The 23,997-nt window shown below is 39.5% G+C and overlaps 1 protein-coding gene across 7 annotated transcripts in view; it reads right to left on the reverse strand.

The window, feature by feature from the left end:
• The window catches only part of LOC130911124 (rho GTPase-activating protein 42-like), a 258,112-nt gene that overhangs the window by 109,963 nt on the left and 124,152 nt on the right, over window positions 1–23,997 (reverse strand). For all 7 annotated transcript variants that reach the window (XM_057828849.1, XM_057828848.1, XM_057828847.1 and 4 more), the window contains exon 4: window positions 13,515–13,586. In XM_057828849.1, the coding sequence (XP_057684832.1) occupies window positions 13,515–13,586 (72 nt within the window). The remainder of the gene's footprint in view (window positions 1–13,514; window positions 13,587–23,997) is intronic.

A 23,997-nucleotide genomic window follows, 5' to 3' on the forward strand; every position in this document is an offset into this window, starting at 1 on the left:
TGCCAATGGGAAAACCCATTGGCAGTGTATCAAATACTGTAAATAAGTACTGTCTTTGTTTATTATAACAATAAATTCACAAGATGGCATTAACATTATTAACATTCTTTCTGTCAAAGGGATCGACGGATAGAAAGACTTGTAGTTCTTAAAAGAAAAATGTGAGTACAAGTTATTGTAACTTTATATTAAAACCCTTCTTAATGTTTTTGTTTTAATAAAATTTGTAAAATTTTCTATCAAAAAAATAAACGAATAGCTCGAAATTGTTGACGTTGCCGAGCGGGACGTCACATGGGCTCCCTGCCGTTCTTCCACAGTTGTCTTTAACTACAAAAGGTAGTGATAGAAATACACCAGAAGGTGTCCATGGCAAGTTTTAAATGAATTAGAAATCTAGCCAAGGCAAAGTCTGAGTAAGTTTTATGTGTATTTTTAGCAGAGTTATTTTGATTGGGAATGTCAGTTCTCTTTGCATTGAGCGCTTTTCTTTTTGTGAACATTATTTTTTTGAGAGATAGGAATATTTTTGTTGTTGTGCTTTTACTAAATGATACTGTAGCGGCTTAACTGTTCCGCCCAAATGCATGATGGGAAGTTGGGGCAACCATGACTGTCAGTGGTGGCTGCAAATGGTATATGTTCTGCATTGTGTTCAATTGAACGTGTTAAGGAAAAGCTCATATCCTGTCATCCTTCCCCACATAGCTCGGCACAATAGTTATGTTTGTTATGACAGAGCTACCAAAGCTTATCCCAATTAAAGGCGCGGTCCAATGAACGCCTGTGTCCACTCGGATTTCTCTCCCTATTAGCTCTCAATGTTTAAAAACGGGGTCATTGTAATCTGTTTGAGGCAATGCATGAGCGGGTCATTACATGCATGCGTTAAATGCGTCAAATATTTTAACGTGATTAATTAAAGAATTCATGAGGGGTAAAGTGGGTAAAGGGGGGGCCACAAAATATTAAATGTGATGGTTCACTTACTTATTTTTCCCCCTTCTGTCATTGTTTGCATGCTATCCTCATTAACTCATTCACTCCCAGCCATTTTCACCAGAGCAAGACCCTTCGTTTTACTGGATTTTGACTGATTTTGCAAGGCCCACAGAAAATTCAGTTCTACTGCTATATAAACATGGAACCCAAGAAAGATTAGACTCTCATCTTTCAGCAGAAAAAAAGTAAGTTGATATCTTTTTCCATTGTTTAGAAATCAGCATTAGAAAATAGCTTAGTTTGAGCAATTTTCCAATTTCTGATGAAAAAACAGAGAAAATTAGCTTTTTGCAAACACATACATTTCAAACATAACTTTAACACAGCTATTTTTTGGTTTTGTGACATCCCAAACATCTGAATAATGTTTTCCTTTAACAAAAAAAATTCAAAGAACAAGACAAATAGAGCTTTTGATAGCAAAGTAACAATTTATTTACAGATGGCTAAATGAGAGATGATGCTGTTGTCGCTGAGATGACGATGTTGTCGCCGCGTCAGCCGGGTAAACTTTTCCCTCATCGTTGTCTGTCTCATAAAGATGGATTTTTTTTTTAGTCGCTGTGGGGTCTGCTCGGCGAGCCCACTGCACTTGTGGTCCCAGTCGTTTTGCTCGGTCGTCCATCGCCTGGCATCCCGGGCGTCCAAATGCGCTACTGCCCTCCAGTGGCCAGTTTTATTGCTTTGAAATAGGTTTTGAGCTTTGTTATTTGTTTCTTAGATAGATCTGAAGCTCTAGATGCTTCTTGTAAAAAAAAAAAAAAAACGCAAAAGACGTATAAATACGTTTTTGGGACAATGAAGCATTTAAAAATAGAACATATTTACACATTTTTGGGAGCAAATGAGTTAAAATATGAAAACCTATAAATGTTTGGGTGGTTTTAGTTAAAGCAGACACTGTTTTTACATCTGTCTTTTTGACAAGGATCCGATCACATTTGATGGTGATTTTATGCAGAAATGTGAGAAATTCCAAAAGTATCAGATAATTTTTCATACCACTGTAGTTAAATAATGGATAGCTGCAAGTGGTGCTGCAATCGGTGGACTAGTTAGTTCGAATAATCGAGTAATCGGATAAGGAACATGAAAAATTAAAATACCTGAGCTGAGCCTAAAACGGTATTAAAAAAATAAAATAAAATGAGGATCTATGTACAACAAGAGAACAATTGGCGAACTTACACAGAAAAAGTCTGCTAGCTTAAATGCTATAAAATGCGATTTGCGACATATTCCACACACACCCCCCAAAAAAAAAAAAAAAAAAAACAAAAACAACAACAACAACAAAAAAGGTCAAATATACCTATAAACTAAATCATGAATGCATTAAAAAACAGTAGCTTAAACAAACATTTGGCTAATGGTGGTCTTAACAAGGAGCAGCTGGTTTCAGCCATGAGAAATGAGTTATATCATATTCATTGTTGCCACCCAAATCAATGAAACTACATGCAATCAGTTTCAAAATAAACCAATACAACATCACTTTAAATAAACGAATACTCGAAGCAACAAAATTTAATTCGAATATTTTTTTCTAATCGAATACTCGAGTTAATCGATTAATTGTTGCAGCACTAAATTAAACCATCAAGTCAGTCCTTTTTCCCCAACTTGCACGTCCTTTGTGTATTTACAATTGTTATGCCAACAGCGTTCCTTAAGAAGCTGTCACGGGTCGCATGTGGATTTCCCAGCAAAGTTGTAGCCTCTGCGCCGGTGCGGCGCTAGCGTCATGCCTCAGTGCTTGCCAAGTGCAAGCATCCATACGTGACCTCCAGGGATTACTGTGCAGCCAAATAAGGCGCTAACTGGAAGGGGCTGCACGAAAGGGGAGGGGGCCGGGACGACCGCATGGAAAAGTCACCGGTGTTTTATCTGCCTTCCTCCAGTTTGGGCTAATGTTTGGCGATACGGGGGAAGAAGGCCATTAAGAGGAAGCGCAGCGAGCGGGAGTGACGTGGATTGTGGGCTTTTAAAGAGCTCCTCTGTAAACATGTGCAATAATAACACAGAGAAGTGCAGTCAAGGAAGAGGGATGGAGCTAAAGAGCTCCACTGAAAAGTTGGCATCTGGAAGATTAATGTGTCTTAGAGGACTTTTTTCTGACACTTCTTTCTTATGAACTTAAAAAGTGGTACAGTAAATGTCTCATGCCTATCTTTTGATTAAAAGGCGGAATGCGTGTTATGCAAGCGCTCTTACAGTGAATACTGTACATGAAAGAGTGTTCGCCTTGGTCTCCAGCTTGAAATGCTCCCACACTTTTTGACATTTGCTGCTTTTTGTTGGTGGTTTTCTCTTCACTTTCTTTGGCTTCTTCGACGTTACCTCTATATTCATGCGTGCTTAAAATCAAATATATCCGCTGCTTCTCCCTTCTTCCTCCACGTATGTGACGTTGTGCCACATTAAATCTAGTATGGGCAAAAAGTCATGCTTAGAGCTGGCAAAATTAAACGATTCCTCGAGGCGGAGAAAATTGATCAATTTTTTAACTCGAGTTACTAAAATTATTCAACTATTAAATAACGTACCGATGCAGTTGGGGAGAGTAGCCATAAATTTTAATCAAGTAAGAGTAGCGTTACTTATATTAACCAAGTAAAAGTAGTTATCCAAAAAATGTACTCAAGTATAAGTAAAAAAGCATTTGGTGAAAAGAATACTCAAACAATGAGTAACTTTGTGAGTAACTACTTACAATGTTTGATTGAATGTTTGTAACCAATGGTATTTCTTTCTCTCAGCACAGTTACAGTGGGGCAAATAAGTATTTAGTCAACCACTAATTGTGCAAGTTCTCCCACTTGAAAATATTAGAGAGGCCTGTAATTGTCAACAAGGGTAAACCGCAACCATGAGAGACAGAATCTGGAAAAAAAAATCCAGAAAATCACATTGTTTGATTTTTAAAGAAATTAATTGCAAATCGTGGTGGAAAATAAGTATTTGGTCAATACCAAAAGTTCATCTCAGTACTTTGTTATGTACCCATTGTTGGCAATAACGGAGGCCAAACGTTTTCTGTAACTCTTCACAGGCTTTTTACACACTGTTGCTGGTATTTTGGCCCATTCCTCCATGCAGATCTCCTCTACACCAGTGATGTTTTGGGGCTGTAATTGGGCAACACGGACTTTCAACTCCTGCCACAGATTTTCTATGGGGTTTAGATCTGGAGACTGGCTAGGCCACTCCAGGACCTTGAAATGCTTCTTACGGAGCCACTCCTTTGTTGCCCTGGCTGTGTGTTTGGGATCATTGTCATACTGAAAAACCCAGCCACGTCTCATCTTCAATGCCCTTGCTGATGCAAGGAGATTTTCACTCAAAATCTCTCGATAAATGGCCCCATTCATTCTTTCCTTTACACAGATCAGTCGTCCTGGTCCCTTTGCTGAAAAACAGCCTCAAAGCATGATGTTTCCACCCCCATGCTTCACAGTGGGTATGGTGTTCTTCGGATGCAATTCAATATTCTTTCTCCCCCACACACGAGAATCTATGTTTCTACCTAATGTTCTATTTTGGTTTCATCTGACCATAACACATTATCCCAGTCCTCTTCTGGATTATCCAAATGTTCTCTGGCGAACCGCAGACGGGCCTGGACGTGTACTTTCTTCAGTAGGGGGACACGTCTGGTGGTGCTGGATTTGAGTCCCTGGCGGCGCATTGTGTTACTGATACTAGCCTTTGTTACTGTGGTCCCAGCTCTCTGAAGGTCATTCACTAGGTCCCCCCGTGTGGTTCTGGGATTTTTGCTCACCGTTCTTGTTATCATTTTAACGCCACGGGGTGAGATCTTGCATGGAGCCCCAGATCGAGGGAGATTATCAGTGGTCTTGTATGTCTTCCATTTTTCTAATAATTGCTTTTGATTTCTTTACACCAAGTGTTTTACTTATTGCAGATTCAGTCTTCCCAGCCTGGTGCAGGTCTACAATTTTGTCTCTGGTGTCCTTCGACAGCTCTTTGGTCTTGGCCTTACTGGAGTTTGGAGTGTGACTACTGAGGTTGTGAACAGGTGTCTTTTATACCGATAATGAGTTAAAACAGGTGCCATTAATACAGGTAACGAGTGGAGCCTCCTTAAACCTCGTTAGAAGAAGTTAGACCTTTTTGACAGCCAGAAATCTTGCTCGTTTGAAGGTTACCAAATACTTATTTTCCATTCTAATTTGGAAATAAATTCTTTAAAAATCAAACAATGTGATTTTCTGGAGTTTTTCTCCCCACATTCTGTCTCTCATGGTTGAGGTTTACCCATGTTGACAATTACAGGCCTCTCTAATCTTTTCAAGTAGGAGAACTTGCACACTTGGTGGTTGACCAAATACTTATTTGCCCCACTGTACTATGTCATAATCAGAGTGGTTTTTATTTCATTTTATTTAAATGAAATTATTCTGACCCATAATGAACCAAAAAGAAGACTAGACAAAAGACTGCTACCTGGCAACATTGTTTGGGCTTTTTTGATATTGTTAATAGTATGTTTTTATATATGCCTACTTCCCCACCAAAGGTGATCATTACCATAAAGTGTAATATTACACATTTTTAAACAATAATCAATTAGATTTTTTGACTGTAAATAAAATATTCGGGAACTCAAACTGTTGATGAAAAAAAAAATACTGATAGCATACTCATAGCATTCTGCTATTCGAAGCTAGCTTTGGTAAATGCCCTTTATGACCGTAATGCATAGCTTTAATGAGAATCACCCAACCGCTCGTCACTCAACCCAAGATGGCCGCCAGCTACACATATGATAGTGATAGACGTCCAACAATGTGGAGTGTAATCATCCTCCTGCTGTGAATTTCACCAAATCCATTTTAAATGGGAGGATGGCAGCCAATGAACAAAAATAATAGTTCAGGTATAGTATTCTAACTCCAACATTTTTATGGTTACAATTAGAGCTGAAACGAATGCTCGAGCAACTCCATTAACTCGAGGTTAAAAACTGATCAGAGTAATTTTATTCACCTTGAGGAATCGTTTCATTTTGCCAGCTCTAAGCATCACGTTTTGCCCGGACTAGTTTTAATGCAGGACAACGCGCAGGCGTCACGTGCATAGAGGAAGAAGCAATTAAAAAAAAAAAAAAAAAAAAAAAAAATTACTGCAGCCGACAGCCGCTACAAACTACGCCGATGTTGCTAAAAACTACGCCCGCATGATGCTAGTGTGGTAGCAGGTAGTGTCCGATGCGTCTCATAGATATCGCATGCATTTAGGACTAGATGCGAAATGATAGACACGGCCGCGTCTGGGCAGCGTTAGTGCGCTAATAAATATAACGTTACTGTCACTCGCTCACGTAACGTTAGCTCTTCGGAGGGCTAGGTTTCTATTGATTATGACCACTGTCGATGCATGGCTAACGTGTCTTACATACAGGCTTTATTTAATCTGTAAAAAAACAGCGCTGTAGAGTGATGAGGGTGTAAAATTAAAACATAATAAAGCTAACTGTCAGTTTTAGCTCATTAGTCATTGCTGAATAAAACACCAAGTAGCACTGGTCCCTAATGTGCTCCAATACAACAGGTACATTTATTTTGAACACTGCAAAAACTCAAAATGACACCAGTACTTACAGTTTAGACTAACTTAAAATTTAACTAGAACTTAAAAATAGCTTGACACAAATGGAAATTCAATTGAAACTAGGGCTGTCAAATGATTAAATTTTTTAATCGAGTTAATCACAGCTTAAAAATTAATTAATCGTAATTAATCACAATTCAAACCATCTATAAAATATGCCATATTTTTCTGTAAATTATTGTTGGAATGGAAAGATAAGACACAAGACGGATATATACATTCAACATACTGTACATAAGTACTGTATTTGTTTATTATAACAATAAATCTACAAGGTGGCATTAACATTAACATTCTGTTAAAGTGATCCATGGATAGAAAGACTTCTAGTTCTTAAAAGATAAATGTTAGTACAAGTTATAGAAATTTTATATTAAAACCCCTCTTAATGTTTTCGTTTTAATACATTTTGTAAAATTTTCAATGAAAAAATAAACTAGTTGCTCACCATTGTTGATGTCAATAATTACACAATGCTCATGTTGCTTAAACCCATAAAATCAGTCGCACCCAAGCGCCAGCACAGGGCGACAAAACACTAGTAACAAGTGGACATGGCACTGTGCTGACATTTTAATCTGTTTGAGCGGGGCATGTGCGTTAATTGCGTCGAATATTCTAATGTGATTAATTAAAAAAAAATCAATTACCGCCCGTTAACGCGATAATTTTGACAGCCCTAATTGAAACACGTGGGAAAAACACGTAGCTTTCATGTGATGTGTGTTATCAAGCGTAATTACATTTTTAGGTAAGAAATAAGTTTTTTTTTTAAATACGATCTTGTGGTGACCCTTTATTACAGTATATAACATAATTCAACCACGAAACTTGTGTGTCCATTTGGCCGAGCGTGTTACCGGCTATGTCACAGTCACGTGACACAGACACTTAAGTTCACAGAGAGCAGCAGAGTAACAGCGGCTGGACACAGCAATTCGAGCTAACAAGACTCTTAACATTGCATACCGCTTCAATCTATAAGTTTTTTGAGTGAAAGCAGTGAATTTTTTTTCTAGTCACATCTGAGATGCAATTGTTGGCTGTTTTCAACAATGTACATTGAAAATAAAGACATTGATTGACTGAAAATGGTTCAATATTGGATTAAATGTCTTTTTTTTCTCATGTATATTTAGAATTTCTCTTTACCTAAAAAAAAAAAAAAAAAAAAAAAAATTCATCCGATTACTCGATTAATCGATAGGATTTTCAGTCGATTACTCATAGTTACAATGCACATTTACTGCTAAAATGTTAAACCCAGAGTAATATAACTGTAAACTGATTTATACGAGAGCTGGTTAATTGACAAACTGTAGACATAATTGCTAATTAATCGACTATGAAAGTGATGACTTTTGACTGCCCTAATTGAATTTATAAATACTTCTGCTCGGTTGTCATTCTTTCCAAGGATGCTTTTTCTCAATCCTGCAGACCAGCATTTCCTATTTTAAAGCCTCGCTGATCTTATTGTGCCAACCCGACAGTATCTAATTTATAGTATTAGCCATTTTTTCTAATCAGATTACTCTAATCCGGTTACGTGCTCCACACCCGAGCGGACACGCAGGATTGATTTGCGAGCGAGTGCTTGCTGCAGGGCAACCGTGAGCTTGACTTCTAAAGAGCAGAGTTGCTTTGCTGCTCTGAAACCAGCGCGCCTTTCATTTGGAGGCTTTCGCCTCGTTTGCGGTTGTTCCCGTGACTCCCTGCCGACTCGCTGAGCTCGCTTCGGCCTTTCGGCGTGTCGTTATTTGGTTTTGACCCTCGTGAGTCCACCGCAGCATCTCAGACATCTTTTTCATGACACGCAGAAGATCTGAGATGGCGTATGCATTATTTACTTTGTGACCTCCACCAAAGAACTGCAAAATCCTTGTACTATCTTGAAGCCGTGATTTGATATCACAACACAAAACTGACCATAACCACTGACTTTCTACAATCAATCTTTTGAATTTGTAAATAGATGTGTGTGTTCATAAAGCTTGATTGTATGTACGTACCGTAATTTTCGGACTGTAAGCCGCTACGTTTTTTCCTTCACTTTGAACCCTGCGGCTTATAGTCCAGTGCGGCTTATTTGTTGATTTATTTGGATTAATGGGTAACACTTAAAAGCGGTGTCATAAAACTGTAATAAGACCGTCATAATTATGAAATGACACTATGATGGGCATTACTGATTGCTTACGACAGATGTCATTAAGTGTCATCTGGCAAATTATGTCACTAACTAACACTATGTCACTAACACTAACGTTTATGTCCAGTTCGGATCTTTTACATCCACTCAAAAGTGAGATAATTTGTGGGATAACACTAAATGGCATATGTTATAAGCATTCATTATTGCTCATGACAGTGTCATATTATAATTATGATTGTCTAATGACAGTCTTTTGGCACCACTGTCAAATAATGTGTAACCAAGTACCATAACTAGCAATTAATGAAACAACTGGAACAGTAACCGAAGCAATAATTAGGACAGAACATGAATTTTGATTGTTATTTACATATGTAGCGCTGCAATGCATGCTAGGAGGCATGACTGTCTCCCTCAAGGGAGCAGTTATGGCCAAATGAAACATCTTGAAGCAATGAAGTTTGGGAGCAAATTGGTTCAAAGTTTCATGGTGGTTCATTTGGTCTTATGATAGACACTCATAATACAGTGAGGACGACTGAGGCTTATAGTCCAGTGCGGCTTATCTATGAACAAATGCCGTTTTTGTGTCAAATTTGGTGGGTGGTGGCTTATAGTCAGGTGCGCCTTATAGTGTGAAAAATACTTATATACTTTTTAAAAGGTCACAAAGACATATCCTTCGAACTCTTTTTGTGTGAGACGGTATATATATTTTTCCATTATTTTGCACTGTTGGTCGACTGTAGGCAAGGCAAGGCAAATTTATTTATATAGCACAATTCAACACAAGGCAATTCAAAGTGCTTTACATCACATGAAGATCATAAAAATCACATTTAAATCAATACAACGTAAAAACCAAGACAATCAAAATAGGAAATAAAATTATACATAAAAATCGCATTTAATCACAAACAGAATAAAAAATAAATAAAAATAAAACAAAAACTACTACTACTAATAATAATTGAAATCAGCAATGGATATAAGCACAAGAGGAATAGAAAGCAAGTAGATTGAAATATATAGACAGATGGATATGCGGTGCTAAACAAAAGCGTTTTTAGCCCTGATTTAAAGGAGATAACAGTTTGAGCATACTTCAGACGGAGCATAATAACTAAATGCTGCCTCACCCTGCTTGGCTCTTGTAATGCAGGAGACCGGTTCCAGACGACCTTAAGGGTCTAGATGTCTCATAGGAATCTAACAAATCAAGCATGTATTTTGGTCCAAGGCCATTAAGTGTTTTGTAGACGAGCAGTAGTATTTTATAGTCTATCCACTGACTCACTGGAAGCCAGTGTAGCGATTACATAACCGGTGTAATGTGGTCCAGCTTCCTTGAATTTGTGAGGACTCTGGCTGCAGCATTCTGTACTAGCTGCAGCTTCCTGACTGATTTTTTTATCAAGACCTGTAAATATACCGTTGCAATAGTCCAATCTGCTGAAAATGAGTTTTCCATGTCTTGTTGAGTCAGAAGCCCCTTAATTCTGGCTATATTTTTTAGGTGGTAATAAGCAGATTTACTGACGGACTTTAGATGGCTATCAAATTTTAGGTCTGAGTCAATAATTACGCCAAGGTTTCTGACCTGATTTGCAGCTGTAAGTGACATTGTGCCAAGGTGCCTGCTTATCTTTGACCTTTCCTTTTTTTGGCCCAAAAATGATCACTTCTGTCTTCTCCACATTTAACCGGAGAAAATTCTGGCACATCCATTCATTGATTTGATGAATGCATTTATTCAGGGAGACTAAGGGACTATAATCATGTGGGGACACAGAAATGTACAGTTGTGTGTCATCTGCATAGGTGTGATAGGAGATGTCATACTGTTCCATAATCTGAGCTAAGGGAAGCATATAGATGTTAAACAAGAGTGGTCCAAGAATTGACCCTTGAGGGACTCCACACGTGAATTTGGTTCGTTCTGACTGATGGTTTCCGATTGACACAAAGAAATCTCTATCATGTAAATAGGATGTGAACCACAGAAGAATAGTGTCAGTAAGCCCTACCCACTGTTCCAATCTGCTGAGTAGTATGTTGTGATCAACCATGTCGAATGCGGCGCTGAGATGTAATAGTAGCAGAACAGATGATTTGCCTGTATCGGTATTCCGACAAATATCATTTAGCACTTTGATAAGCACGGTCTCAGTGCTGTGTTGTGGCCGAAATCCAGACTGAAATGAGTTAAAAAGATTGTTTTGCATCATAAAAGTCTGGATCTGTTCGAAAACAACCCTTTCGATAATTTTCCCCAGGAATGTCAGATTTGATATTGGCCTGTAATTACTAATGGTTGAGGCATCCAGATTAGGTTTTTTTTTTTTAGGAGAGGTTTAATTACTGCAGTGTTTAAAGTCTGAGGAAACTCTCCTGTTTGGAGAGAAGTATTTATAATCTGAAGTATGTCTGGGGCTATGCAATGAAAAACAGTTTTGAAAAAGTTTGAAGGAAGGATGTCAAGGCAGCATGTTGTGGGCTTCAATTTTGACACAATTTCTGTTAAAGTGGCATAGTCCAAGACTGTACTAGTCCTTCTCAAAAAAATAGCATATTGTGGTAAAGTTCATTATTTTCTGTAATGTGCTGACAAACATTAGACTTTCATATATTTTAGATTTATTACACACAACTGACGTAGTTCAAGCCTTTTATTGTTTTAATATTGATGATTTGGGCAAAAAAGTCTAGAAAAAACAAAAATCCCTATCTAAAAAAATTAGCATATCATGAAAAGGTACCCTAAAAAAGCTACTAACCTAATCATCTGAATCAACGAATTAACTCAAAACCCCTGCAAAAGATTCCTGAGGCTTTTAAAAACTCCAAGCCTGGTTCATTACTCAAAACCGCAATCATGGGCAAGACTGCCGACCTGACTGCTGTCCAGAAGGCCATCATTGACACCCTTAAGCAAGAGGCTAAGACACAGAAAGAAATTTCTGAGCGAATAGGCTGTTCCCAGAGTGCTGTATCAACGCAACTCAATGGGAAGGAAAAAGTGTGTCAGGAAACGCTGCACAACCAGAAGAGGTGACCGTACCCTGAGAAAGGTTGTTGAGAAGGGCCGATTCCAGACCTTGGGGGACCTGCAGAAACAGTGGACTGAGTCTGGAGTAGAAACATCCAGAGTCACTGTGCTCAGGTGTGTGCTGGAAATGGCAGAAGTGCCTGATCTGGGCTACAGAGAAGCAGCACTGGACTGTTGCTCAGTGGTCCAAAGTACTTTTTTCAGATGAAAGCAAATTTTGCATTCATCAGAAATCCAGGTGCCAGAGTTTGGAGGAAGACCGGGGAGAAGGAAATGCCAAAATGCCCGAAGTCCAGTGTCGGGTACCCACAGTCAGTGATGGTCTGGGGTGCCATCTCAGCTGTTGGTGTTGGTCCACTGTGTTTGATCAAGGGCAGGGTCAATGCAGCTAGCTATCAGGAGATTTTGGAGCACTTCATGCTTCCATCTGCTGAAAAGCTTTATGGAGATGAAGATTTCATTTTTCAGCATGACCTGGCACCTGCTGACAGTGTAAAACCACTGGTCAATGGTTTACTGACCATGGCATCACTGTGCACAATTGGCCTGCCAACTCTCCTGACCTGAACCCCATCGAGAATCTGTGGGATATTGTGAAGAGCAAGTTGAGAGACACCAGACCCAACACTGTGAATGAGCTTAAAGCCGCTATCAAAGCATCCTGGGCCTCCTTAACACCTCAGCAGTGCCACAGGCTGATTGCCTCCATGCCACGCCGCATTGAAGCAGTCATTTCTGCAAAAGGATTCCCGACCAAGAGTTCATAGCTCATATAATTAATTGAAGATAGACTTTTTTTGTATTATAAAACACTTTTTTGTATTAGTCGGATGAAATATGCTAATTTTTTGAGATAGGGATTTTTGGGTTTTCCTGATTTTTTTTGCCAAAATCATCAATATTAAAACAATAAAAGGCTTGAACTACTTCAATTGTGTGTAATGCATCTAAAATATATGAAAGTCTAATGTTTATCACACATTACAGATAATAATAATATTTATCACAATATGATCATTTTTTGAGAAGGACTAGTAGATAACCTTTTTGGCCATAGTATGTGTAAAAGCCAAAACGCCGATGATCATATCTGCTGTTTCTATTGAATTATCAAAAATAAAACAATTCAGTCTTATTTTTTCAGTTGAATGTTTATCCTCACAAGTTAAATAAATATTATCAAGCTTCAAAATGATTCACTGAGAATGATTGGTTGTCAATAGGACATAAATGTTGGAAATTTTGACAAAGATTTGAGGGATTTTTTTTTTTCCCCCCTGTCTTTTTGGGTCCAAAATGTTGATTATAATTGGTCAGTGACGGAAACAACAGTTTAAACATGAAGGTTATGATGTCCTGAAAAAACAGACCTAACCAGACCATAGTGGACATGTTTTTCTTTGAAATATAAAGGCAACATCAGTGGCATGCAAAATCGGACAAAATAGGCACAGACCTTAAAGGGACTCAACACAGGTTTACCTTAATCCTAGTTGTGGTGTCAATTTGAATTCATTCCTAGAAAGAAACCCTAATTTCGAACACTAATCCTTGTTTGGAATCTGAATTTCAAAATTGAGTTGAAAGTTCAAATCAGGGGTGTCAAGCTAAAATCATCCTGCAGAGTGCAATGCCGTCAAATCATAATTCGTGCGCGGCGGCACTTTTGCTTACCTTGGCGACACCGATCTGCTCCTTGCGAAATTTTTCCAACGGAGTGATCAAGACGTCGTCTGCGTTTTGAATCTGGAGGGAGACAAAACAAATCAAGACAAATGTCAGCCTGTGAAAATTAAAAGGCTTTATATAGTTGCTGTAAACGATCGGCAGCATTTGACATATTCAGTGTTTGACAGATGCAGGGGGAATCATGAAATTATGGTAAAAATATTGTTTCAACCTGGGGTTTAAAGTCATCTGGGTTTGGGTTTTATTGCATTCTTTAGGTTTCAAGCCTAAGTGAAGCATTTAAAACCAGGTTTTTAATAAAGTTTTAGGGTTTCAATGAGTGGTTCTAAGGCATGGTTTGAGTTTCAATGTATGTATTAGAACCTAAGAGAAGGTATCTAACCAAAGAGGTCTAAGATTTCTACATTCACTGTCAAGAAAGGTTTGGAATTTAATTTGACTATAACAGGTTTAGGTCTTTAAGTCATTGGCTGCCATTGACGGTGATACAATAACCAGAGCTCGAGTCTGTGTTTGAGTTTGGGTTGCGGTTTTCAAGTTGGTTTCAAATCTTGGTTAGGGTTTCAAATAGGGCTGTGACAATACATCGAAATGATGATGTATCACGATACTTTGTATCCCAAAAAGGCTATCGATATGCTTACGCTATAAATCGATAAATCTTTTTTAAAAAACAGGTTGCCTGCTACCAAAATCTTTCACTAAAATAGAGTCGGTTTTACCTCATTGGCTGCCATTGACTGTGCTAGACGTCCAATCCATTATGACTGGGAGGGTCAAAGATCGAGATGACGTCTAAAGTCGGCATTGAAACAGCACATTCGCAGCCAATGTTCCTGGTTTTGGGGGCATGTATATGTCACTTGATGTTCATTTGAGGGCAGTTATGTCCAAAGTCTGGCCCGGGGGCCAAATGCGGCCCATCGTCAAATTTCATTAGGCCCCCAGCCTCTGTCATAAAATCAATAACGTCTGGCCCGCACACAGACTTAATAAATTGGTCAGCACTGCTATCAGCATATGAAGAAGCTTACGCACTAAATGCTGCTCCTCATTTACCCACTAAAAGGCAACAGCACTCCAAGCAACATTACCCCGTGTGACCCTTTACTCCCAATTTTTTAAAATGGCGACAATCAACAAAAAAAAAAAAAAAAAAGAAAGTTGACTGCGATGGCCGACGCTTCAAGAATAGGTGGAAATTGGACTATTTCTTCACTAAAATACGCAGCAACTGTGTTTCCCTCATTTGCAAAGAGACAGTCATCGTTTTTAAAGAGTTCAATGTGGGGCGATATTACCGAACAAGGCACGCTGACATGTACAAAATTACAGGGAAGATACGCAGCGAGAAATTGAAGCAACTTGAGGCTAGTTTAATTTCACAGCAGAAGTATTTCGCAAGAGCTCGAGAGTCGAGAGAGAACGTCACAAAGGCTAGTTTCGAAATTGTTGAAATTATTAATTAAAAATAAATAATAAAGCAAATATGACACGCAGAATGGCTTGCTAAAACTTGCTTAAATATATTGTTCTATGTAAAAGACGTCAGCCAAGGTCGGCCCCCCACATTTTTACCACACCAAATCTGGCCCTCTTTGCAAAAACTTTTTGGACACCCCTGATGTAAACTAAAGTGCAATAACATTCGTAAATGAATGGCTTGTGGTTTTTGAAATGCAAATAAACCAGTCTATTGTGATAAAACAACAAAATTGGCTGCATTAACTATCGAAGTGAAGTCTAACTGTAACTGTAGTCTTGAAACAAATCTGAATAAGGAAAAACATTGCAATAAAATAATGCAAACTGGTTAAACTTGAGAGTAGATGAGATCTGTCATGACAGAACATCGCTTCAATGATATCTGGCGCCATATCGCGTCGCGAATGGGTATTATGTCTAGACCGCGAATATAAGACCCCCACTTTTTCAGTCTTATTTCAATGCAAAAAACACTGTCTTATATTCGAGCCAATGGGGTATTCTTTCTGTCATAGTCTTATTCTCTGTGTTTTGTCGGCGCGCCGCACAGCCCAAACCATTTGACCGAGCGGCACCGTTCAAATATGGAAACGACGGGATTTTGTGACACATGGAATTTTTCGAACGGCCCCAAAATATTTTTTGTTCACCCGTAAACGCAGATTTTTTTTTGGGAAAAAAAAAAAAAAGTTTAAAAATGTATCTAGTCCTACAGTTTTTGACCAAATCACATAATTTGGACATCAAAAATTCCGGGACGGTGAGGGGTCATAAAAGTTGAATACAGAATTTGGAAAACAATTTACGGTTCCCCCTAAACATTCCCATTCATTTCTAATGGAATCGCGATGACAGCCATATAACTCTAAATTGGACATTCATTTCCAAAGGCATTTACTTTTCATTGACGCCCATGTACACGGATGCCATTGACAGCCATGTATGTCAATTCTATTGATGCTAATGTACTCTGATTCCACTAACGCATACGTAGGTCAATGCCATTGATGGCCATGTACGTCCACATTTCCCATTCATTTCCAATGGCATTTACATTGCGTGGACGCCGATCAGTGGCGGTCCTGGCTACTTTTGCGCCCTGGGTGAACCACCCCGTCAGCACCCCCCTCCCCCCCGACATCCAAACTACCCAACCCCCCGCCGACATCAAACACAAGAATGTGTTACGTTTTTTACGTTATTTTATGAAAATAGTCTATCCCCCGCCCAGAGGCGTAGCTAGGGTCCCCGGGGGCCCTAGGCAACAGGCAACATGGGGCCCTTTGAGCATGTGCAAGTAAGGGGGACAGTTGGACTTGTAGCAATAGCATATTTAATAAAAGTCTAATAAAGCCTCGCTCTCATAGAGCGCTTTTTTGGACACTCAAAGTGCCCCCCCCCCCCCCCCCATTGCATTATTCATTCACTTCACACTATCCTTAATTATTTACACACATTTGCCTTAATAAACAAAATGTACTTCAGATTATTAATATTATTATTATTGTGCTTAGTACACATACCTTTACACATACCGTATTCTACTGACTAGCTGGTAAGTTATATTGCTTTTACTTAATAAGGATAACATTCTGGCACAGAAGTGAATCATGTAACATCTTATCAGTCTGGCTGATCAGTGTGTATGGTGATTCTAAACACTGATTTAATGTTCTAGGTAACATCTTTATGTATGAAGAAATGCTAGCATGCTGCAATGCTGTTAGCAAACGCTAAATAGATAGTTACAACAAGTTAAGGCAGTTAATTGGTTTACTACTACTAGTCTGCAGTGCTTCGACTACATTAGGACATAAAACTACAATAACAGTACCCCAGTAGTACACTCACCGCTGTCTTGCTTCCTTTTCTCCTCTTCTGCTTTTTTTTCTTTCTTTTTTTATTTCCAGATGGATAACTTTTCATTTTGCCAATTAAAAAAGGGCCCGATCACCGCCCACTCACTCTGAGTCACGTGACACACATACATATTTGTGCCATAAAATGAACACGAAGGTGGGGGCGGGGGGTTCGAGTGCACGCTGCGTGCGGTCATCTTGGCCATATAAGTGGCGAAAACTAAGCACTTTACACTCATATGGATGTACAACATCATTTTAAGATGCTAAACTAACACCTTCCCTCTTAAAGCAAATGTGCAATGCGAATATAAAGTAAAGAACGCTCTCCTCGACGCAGCGAGAACGAGTGTGATCAACCAGCTGACGTAACAGGAAAAACACGAAACGGTCGCGCTGATGACGGCTCTAACTTATCATAAGAACTTTATGGCATGAAGAGGAAATACTTACATTCGTTCATGGACACACAGATTAATCCTAACAGGTGGGGTGGCCGTCCTCTGCTCAAAATGCGCACCTTACGCTTACGCCTATTCTCGTTCTCAGAATATGCAGCGCTTTTGACGTAGGACAATAACAGGACTGGTTGCTATGGGAACGTACGCAGCGGCATACCGCATACCCAAGTAACCTTGCTAAAAGGAGTATTAAAATTGCTAATAAAATCGTTTAGGATTATTTTAGATGCATATATGTTATATTTTTCTTATAGAGTATTGAACGAGGAATATGATAGACCCATTAATGGACTTTCTTGGAAAAAAATCACCATTTCTTTAAGTAGTCACATGAATAATGAGGTGGCCTGTGAAAAGCTGTACAGGGTATGGGGCCCCGCCTGTGAAAAACTGTACAGGGTATATACAGGGTATGAGGCCCCGCCCCCCTCCTTGCTATTCCTCTGTGAGAGATTGAGACTCATTCTGGTCACTCTTTCTGTGGATGCGAGCAGCTGATTCGACTGCCCTGCCGTTTCCTCTGACAATTACGACTCTCAGCAGCAGTTTACAATATAGTAAGGGGCGCCCTAGTGTCTACTCTACTAACTCGACGTGAAAATGAGCGGTATTCGTCTAAAAAACAAGCAGATTTTTTTTTTTTTCTCTCTCGAGGGCGCTTGTGCGCCCCCAAATAGATTGCGCCCTGGGCGGTCGCCCACATTGCCCATAGCAAAAACCGCCTGTGACGCCGATTTGCACAGGTACGTGGCCCCTAAATGTCCTCAAATCAACAGGAAGTGTCCCTGAAATCAGTGGCGCCTCGAGAAATTTTTTATAGGGGTGGCCGGATGGGGCCACTTAAAATCTTGTAATGGCCAAAACTAAAAGCCATAATTTCAGGTTTTCATTGTATTATTGCAGTAAAAAGGTCAGGGGAAAACTATCAGAAAGACTTAAGGACACGGCTACTGATATAGTTTGGTGTATTGTGTAATATTTGATGTTACTAATGATTTAATGTGCATAGTCCATAACTGTCCAGTCAACATTTTGAGTTCCACAACAATTCTGTTTTATTGTGGTATGGATTTATTAGGCATAAGGTGTACATTTAACTAGGGCTGTCAAACAATTAAAAATTTTAATCGAGTTAATCACAGCTTAAAAATGAAATTATCGTAATTAATCGCAATTCAAACCATCTCTAAAATATGCCATATTTTTCTGTAAATTATTGTTGGAATGGAAAGATAAGACGGATATATACATTCAACATACTGTACATAAGTACTGTATTTGTTTATTATAACAATAAATCCACAAGATGGCATCAACATTCTTTCTGTGAAAGGGATCCACAGATAGAAAGACTTGTGATTCTTAAAGGATAAATATGACTTTGTATATTGTGACTAAATATTGCCATCTAGTGTATTTGTTGTGCTTTCAGTAAATGACACTGTAGCGACTTAACTGTTCTGCCCAAATGCATGATGAGAAGCGATGCAACCATGACTGTGTGTGGTGGTTGCAAATGCTGCTATATCTTCTCTGCGTTGGGTGCACTACAGGGTGTTAAGAAAAAGATCAACTCCTGTCATTCTTCCCCAAGTCGCTTCCCACAATATTTATAGTTGCTGTGGGAGAGATGACAAAGCTTTTGCCAATTAAAATGCACGGCCCCAATGAATGCTTGTATCTACTCCAGTCACTTGACACTGCCTTTTATCTCTGTATATAAGTAAAATGGCACCATTGTAGGCTGTTTGCGGCAATGCGTGAATGAGTCGTACCGCAAATGCGTTAATTGCGATAAATATTTTCACGTGATTAATTAAAAAAAAATAATTACCTCCCGTTAACGCGATAAATTTGACAGCCCTACATTTGACAAAACAAAATAAATGCATTCATTTGGGATGGAATGCATAACTGATGCTACAACAATCTAACGATATACTGGCAAGCGGGGTGGCCAGTGGGGTGGCCAACCAATTTATAGGGGTGGCCGTGGCCACCCCCTGGTGGCGCCACTGCCAGAAATGTCCCAAATTCAACCTGGGCAGGTCTAAGATCTGTATCTCCCAATTTCTCCTAAAGCAATTTTCTTTTGGAGTAATATACCGGATGAATGTGAAAGAAATCACTTGGAAAAAGTAGTTCTTAAATGCCCTGCTGTTCGGGGACCTCTGCACGGCAGAACTCGAGTTTTTTTGTTTGGCATCATTAATCAAAGCAGTAACAATATTGGCATCACAAACATCTGTTTGGCCTACATGGAAGCTCCAAGAGGTGCTTTGGACCTCGTTGATTGCGCCATTCTTTATTTTAATGACCACAAATGCACTTTCAAACGGTGGCCATGAGACATGCAAAAGGGTTACAATTGTCCTTGCCAGACCTTTTCCAGCATGTATAAATCATGCTATCATCTGCATGCATCTGCTGGCTAACCCACAGGAAGTCCTTCAGATAGGTCATTCATATACATGCAAAATAGCAGCGGGGCCGAAAAGGACCCCTGGGGTATCCCTCTGGACTGTCCTCTGCAAATGTGTCCTGCCCCTGAGGTGCGGCTCAAACCATTGCAAAAATAAAAGCTATTTCGATTCCAACATATTGTGGTGAATGTTATAGGAAGACTTTTTTTTTTTTTTTTTTACTAAAGAAAAAAGACCCTGATAAAATATTAAATATAAAATATTTAATAATATAAAATATTAAATTTCCATGAAAAAAAAAGACATTCCTCTGAAATTGATGATACTACTTGCCTACAGTGATATTTTAAATATAAACATAGAGCAAAATGTGATTGATAATTGTTACGATGATAATAATACTTAAGACATCCCATTAAAAGTCGCTAATGATCGGATATTTACTGATCAGGGTTTCCCCACCACACAAAAATAAAAGCCGCCACGCCTTGTCATTTTCTTGCACAGTGCTGTGTCTGTCGGTCGCATTGACACTCGTGAGTGCTTTCTGCTACGTTTCTGCCTTGGAAATACAGTGGGGCAAATAAGTATTTAGTCAACCACCAATTGTGCAAGTTCTACTTAAAAAGATTAGAGAGGTCTGTAATTGTCAACATGGGTAAACCTCAACCATGAGAGACAGAATGTGAAAAAAAACAGAAAATCACACTGTTTGATTTTTGAAGAATTTATTTCCAAATTAGAGTGGAAAATAAGGATTTTGTCACCTACAAACAAGCAAGATTTCTGGCTGTCAAAGAGGTCTAACTTCTTCTAACGAGGTCTAACGAGGCTCCACTCGTTACCTGTATTAATGGAACCTGTTTTAACTCATTATCGGTATAAAAAACACCTGTCCACACCTGTCAGTCACACTCCAAACTCCACTATGGCCAAGACCAAAGAGCTGTCGAAGGACACCAGACACAAAATTGTAGACCTGCACCAGGCTTGCAAGACGGAATCTGCAATAGGTAAAACGCTTGGTGTAAAGAAATCAACAGTGGGAGCAATTATTGGAAAATGGAAGACATACAAGACCACTGATAATCTCCCTCGATCTGGGGCTCCATGCAAGATCTCACCCCGTGGCGTCAAAATGATAACAAGAACGGTGGGCAAAAATCCCAGAACCACACGTGGGGACCTAGTGAATGACCTACAGAGAGCTGGGACCACAGTAACAAAGGCTACTATCAGTAACACAATGCGCCGCCAGGGACTCAAATCCTGCACTGCCAGACGTGTCCCCCTGCTGTAGAAAGTACACGTCCAGGCCCGTCTGCGGTTCGCTAGAGAGCATTTGGATGATCCAGAAGAGGACTGGGAGAATGTGTATTGGTCAGATGAAACAAAATAAGAACTTTTTGGTAGAAACAATGGTTCTCGTGTTTGGAGGAGAAAGAATACTGAATTGCACCCAAAGACCACCATACCCAATGTGAAGCATGGGGGTGGAAACATCATGCTTTGGGGCTGTTTTTCTGCAAAGGGACAAGAATGACTGATTTGTGTAAAGGAAAGAATGAATGGGGCCATGTATCGAGAGATTTTGAGGGAAAATCTCCTTCCATCAGCAAGGGCATTGAAGATGAGGTGTGGCCGGGTCTTTCAGCATGAAAATGATCCCGAACACACAGCCAGGGCAACAAACGAGTGGCTTCGTAAAAAAAATTTCAAGGTCCTGGAATGGCATAGCCAGTCTCCAGATCTTGACCACATAGAAAATCTGTGGAGGGAGTTGAAAGTCCGTGTTGCCCAACGACAGCCCCAAAACATAAGTGCTCTAGAGGAGATCTGCATGGAGTAATAGACCAAAATACCAGCAACAGTGTGTGAAAAGCTTGAGTTAGAGAAAACATTTGGCCTCCGTTATTACCACCAAAGGGTACATAACAAAGAATCGAGATGAACTTTTGGTATTGACCAAATACTTATTTTCCACCATGATTTGCAAATAAATTCTTTAAAAATCAAACAATGTGATTTTCTGTTTTTTATTTCCACATTCTCTCTCTCACGGTTGAGGTTTACCCATGTTGACAATTACAGGCCTCTCTAATATTTTCAAGTGTGACAACTTGCACAATTAGTGGTTGACTAAATACTTATTTGCCCCACTATACATGTACCCTGCTGATATTTCAAAGTTTTCGTTGATAAGAGTCGATTCAAGGACCTTTGATCGATTTAATCTGATACGTGTACACACCTGAAGCCATAAAAAACACAAACAATTTGAAATTGGAATGTATTGGACGTCTATCAATGTCAAAAGAAACTCGTGGTATTTATACTTTGCTATCTACTCAATAAATAGAAACCTGACTCTCCTGTTGTATGTTTCACATGAAAGCTGATTTGTCTTGAACGTATAGTAGCCCAACTTACTTGCCTCCAATTACAACTCCCAAAAAGTACAAAGTGCAAAAGAGAAGATCTGACATTCAAGCTGCTTAATTTGCTTTCTGGTGATTAACATTTGAACCAACACAGTGTAGTATTTTTTTCCTCCACTGCAGGACTCATTAAAATATAGCTTGGTTTTAAATGTGCACAGCTTTCGGTGACAAATTGGCTGACGCGACAGAGTCTTTTTCTCTTCCCACTTGCCGGAAGATCGGCCTCGCTCTCATTAGCGTAGCATGTGATATATGCACTCCATCGGAGATAAGGTCAGCGAATTCGTAACTTGTTTTCCTCGCCAGCGGTGACAGTTCCATTTTTAGTATTGCCTGTTCACACGTATATTAAAAAAAAATCCATTCAAATGCTGGAAATGGGAGCGAAGAAAAGATGGAGGTATTAAATCACAGAATCACCGCGAGAGCACTTGTGTGACACTCAATTGGAGGACGTTTGGCGGTCGTCAAACGGCGCCCGGTTGTAATCCCTCCACCGACTGAAAGTGTTATCTGCAAGCACGGGAGTTATCTGCCCGTGCAGTAATGTCATTTCCTACGCTTTATCTCCACCGTGCTTGCTTCTAATTGAGCCTGCAGTGTGTGTCGTTGCACGTTCCAATAAAGGCGTCTAATAGTTCTCACTTGTCCAATTCCAGTTGAACAGACAGGATTGTTAAATACGCAGCTTGATGAACCGGAGAGGTTAATGTCTAAAATGGTAATGTGAGTAAAACAATATGTAGCTCGCAGCTACCGTAATTTCCGCACGACAAATCCTCTTAGTAGGCCTATTTGATAAAACTCAGGGCTAACAGCTATCAGTGCTAGCATAGCAGCTTTGCTGTAGCACATTATGTCTAAGGGTGGGACAAAATATCGAAATGGTGATGTATCGTGATCAGTGTTGGGAATAACGCCGTTATAAATAACGCGGTTACATAACGGCGTTATTTTTTCAGTAACGGTCTAATCTAACTAATTATTTTTTCCGCCGTTACAACACCGTTGCCGTTACTGACGGTCAAAAGCGGTGCGTTACTTACGCTGAATAAATTGAAGAAACTACCAGCCGTAGCGAGTCTACTCTGCTGTTTATTTGTCATCCAAGACTTGGGGTGCATTCAGGTTTAAGAATAACGTAGCACATCTAGGTTGCTATTTGATGATATCTACTGTGTGCGCGTGAGAGTTGGCATGGGATCTAACCTAGCACATCTAGGCTGCTGGTAGCTTAAGTTAGACTGGACTATTGGCTCAAATGTCAGCTTGACTGCCACATTTGAAGGGTCAATCCATGGTTGGAGAGGGCGTAGAATGAGAAAGGTGTTATGTGTTAATGTTTCAGCTATTAATGTTTCAGCATATTGCATCACACTCATGCATCACAAAGCTTTCGTCACATGTACTGTGTACCCTTTATTAAGGCACAAAGAACAACTGAGAATCAATAATGAAAAAGACAAGATACGATAAAGAACTAGGCCTGCAAGCAGGACTGAACGGGCCCTCGCAATCTAGCGCAACTCGGACAGTGTGCAGGTCAGGGTGGTGGCAGATCATCCTCTCTAATCATCTCATTAGAACCTAACATGCTCGAAAGTTGCCTCTTTACATTCACACACCTAAGAGATAAAAACCCCTATTGGAGAGAGTACTACAAAAAAGGAGTGAATAAAGGGTCATCACGGCAACAGACAGAGACATGTGGACATGGGCCGTAAAATAAGTATTTCAAAAGGTCTTGAAACTACAATGACCAACCTGAAAAGAACAGGAAATATATTAGAAAAATGAGT

This window comes from Corythoichthys intestinalis, unplaced genomic scaffold (assembly GCF_030265065.1).
Source record: "Corythoichthys intestinalis isolate RoL2023-P3 unplaced genomic scaffold, ASM3026506v1 HiC_scaffold_23, whole genome shotgun sequence".
Taxonomy (NCBI): Eukaryota; Metazoa; Chordata; class Actinopteri; order Syngnathiformes; family Syngnathidae; genus Corythoichthys; species Corythoichthys intestinalis.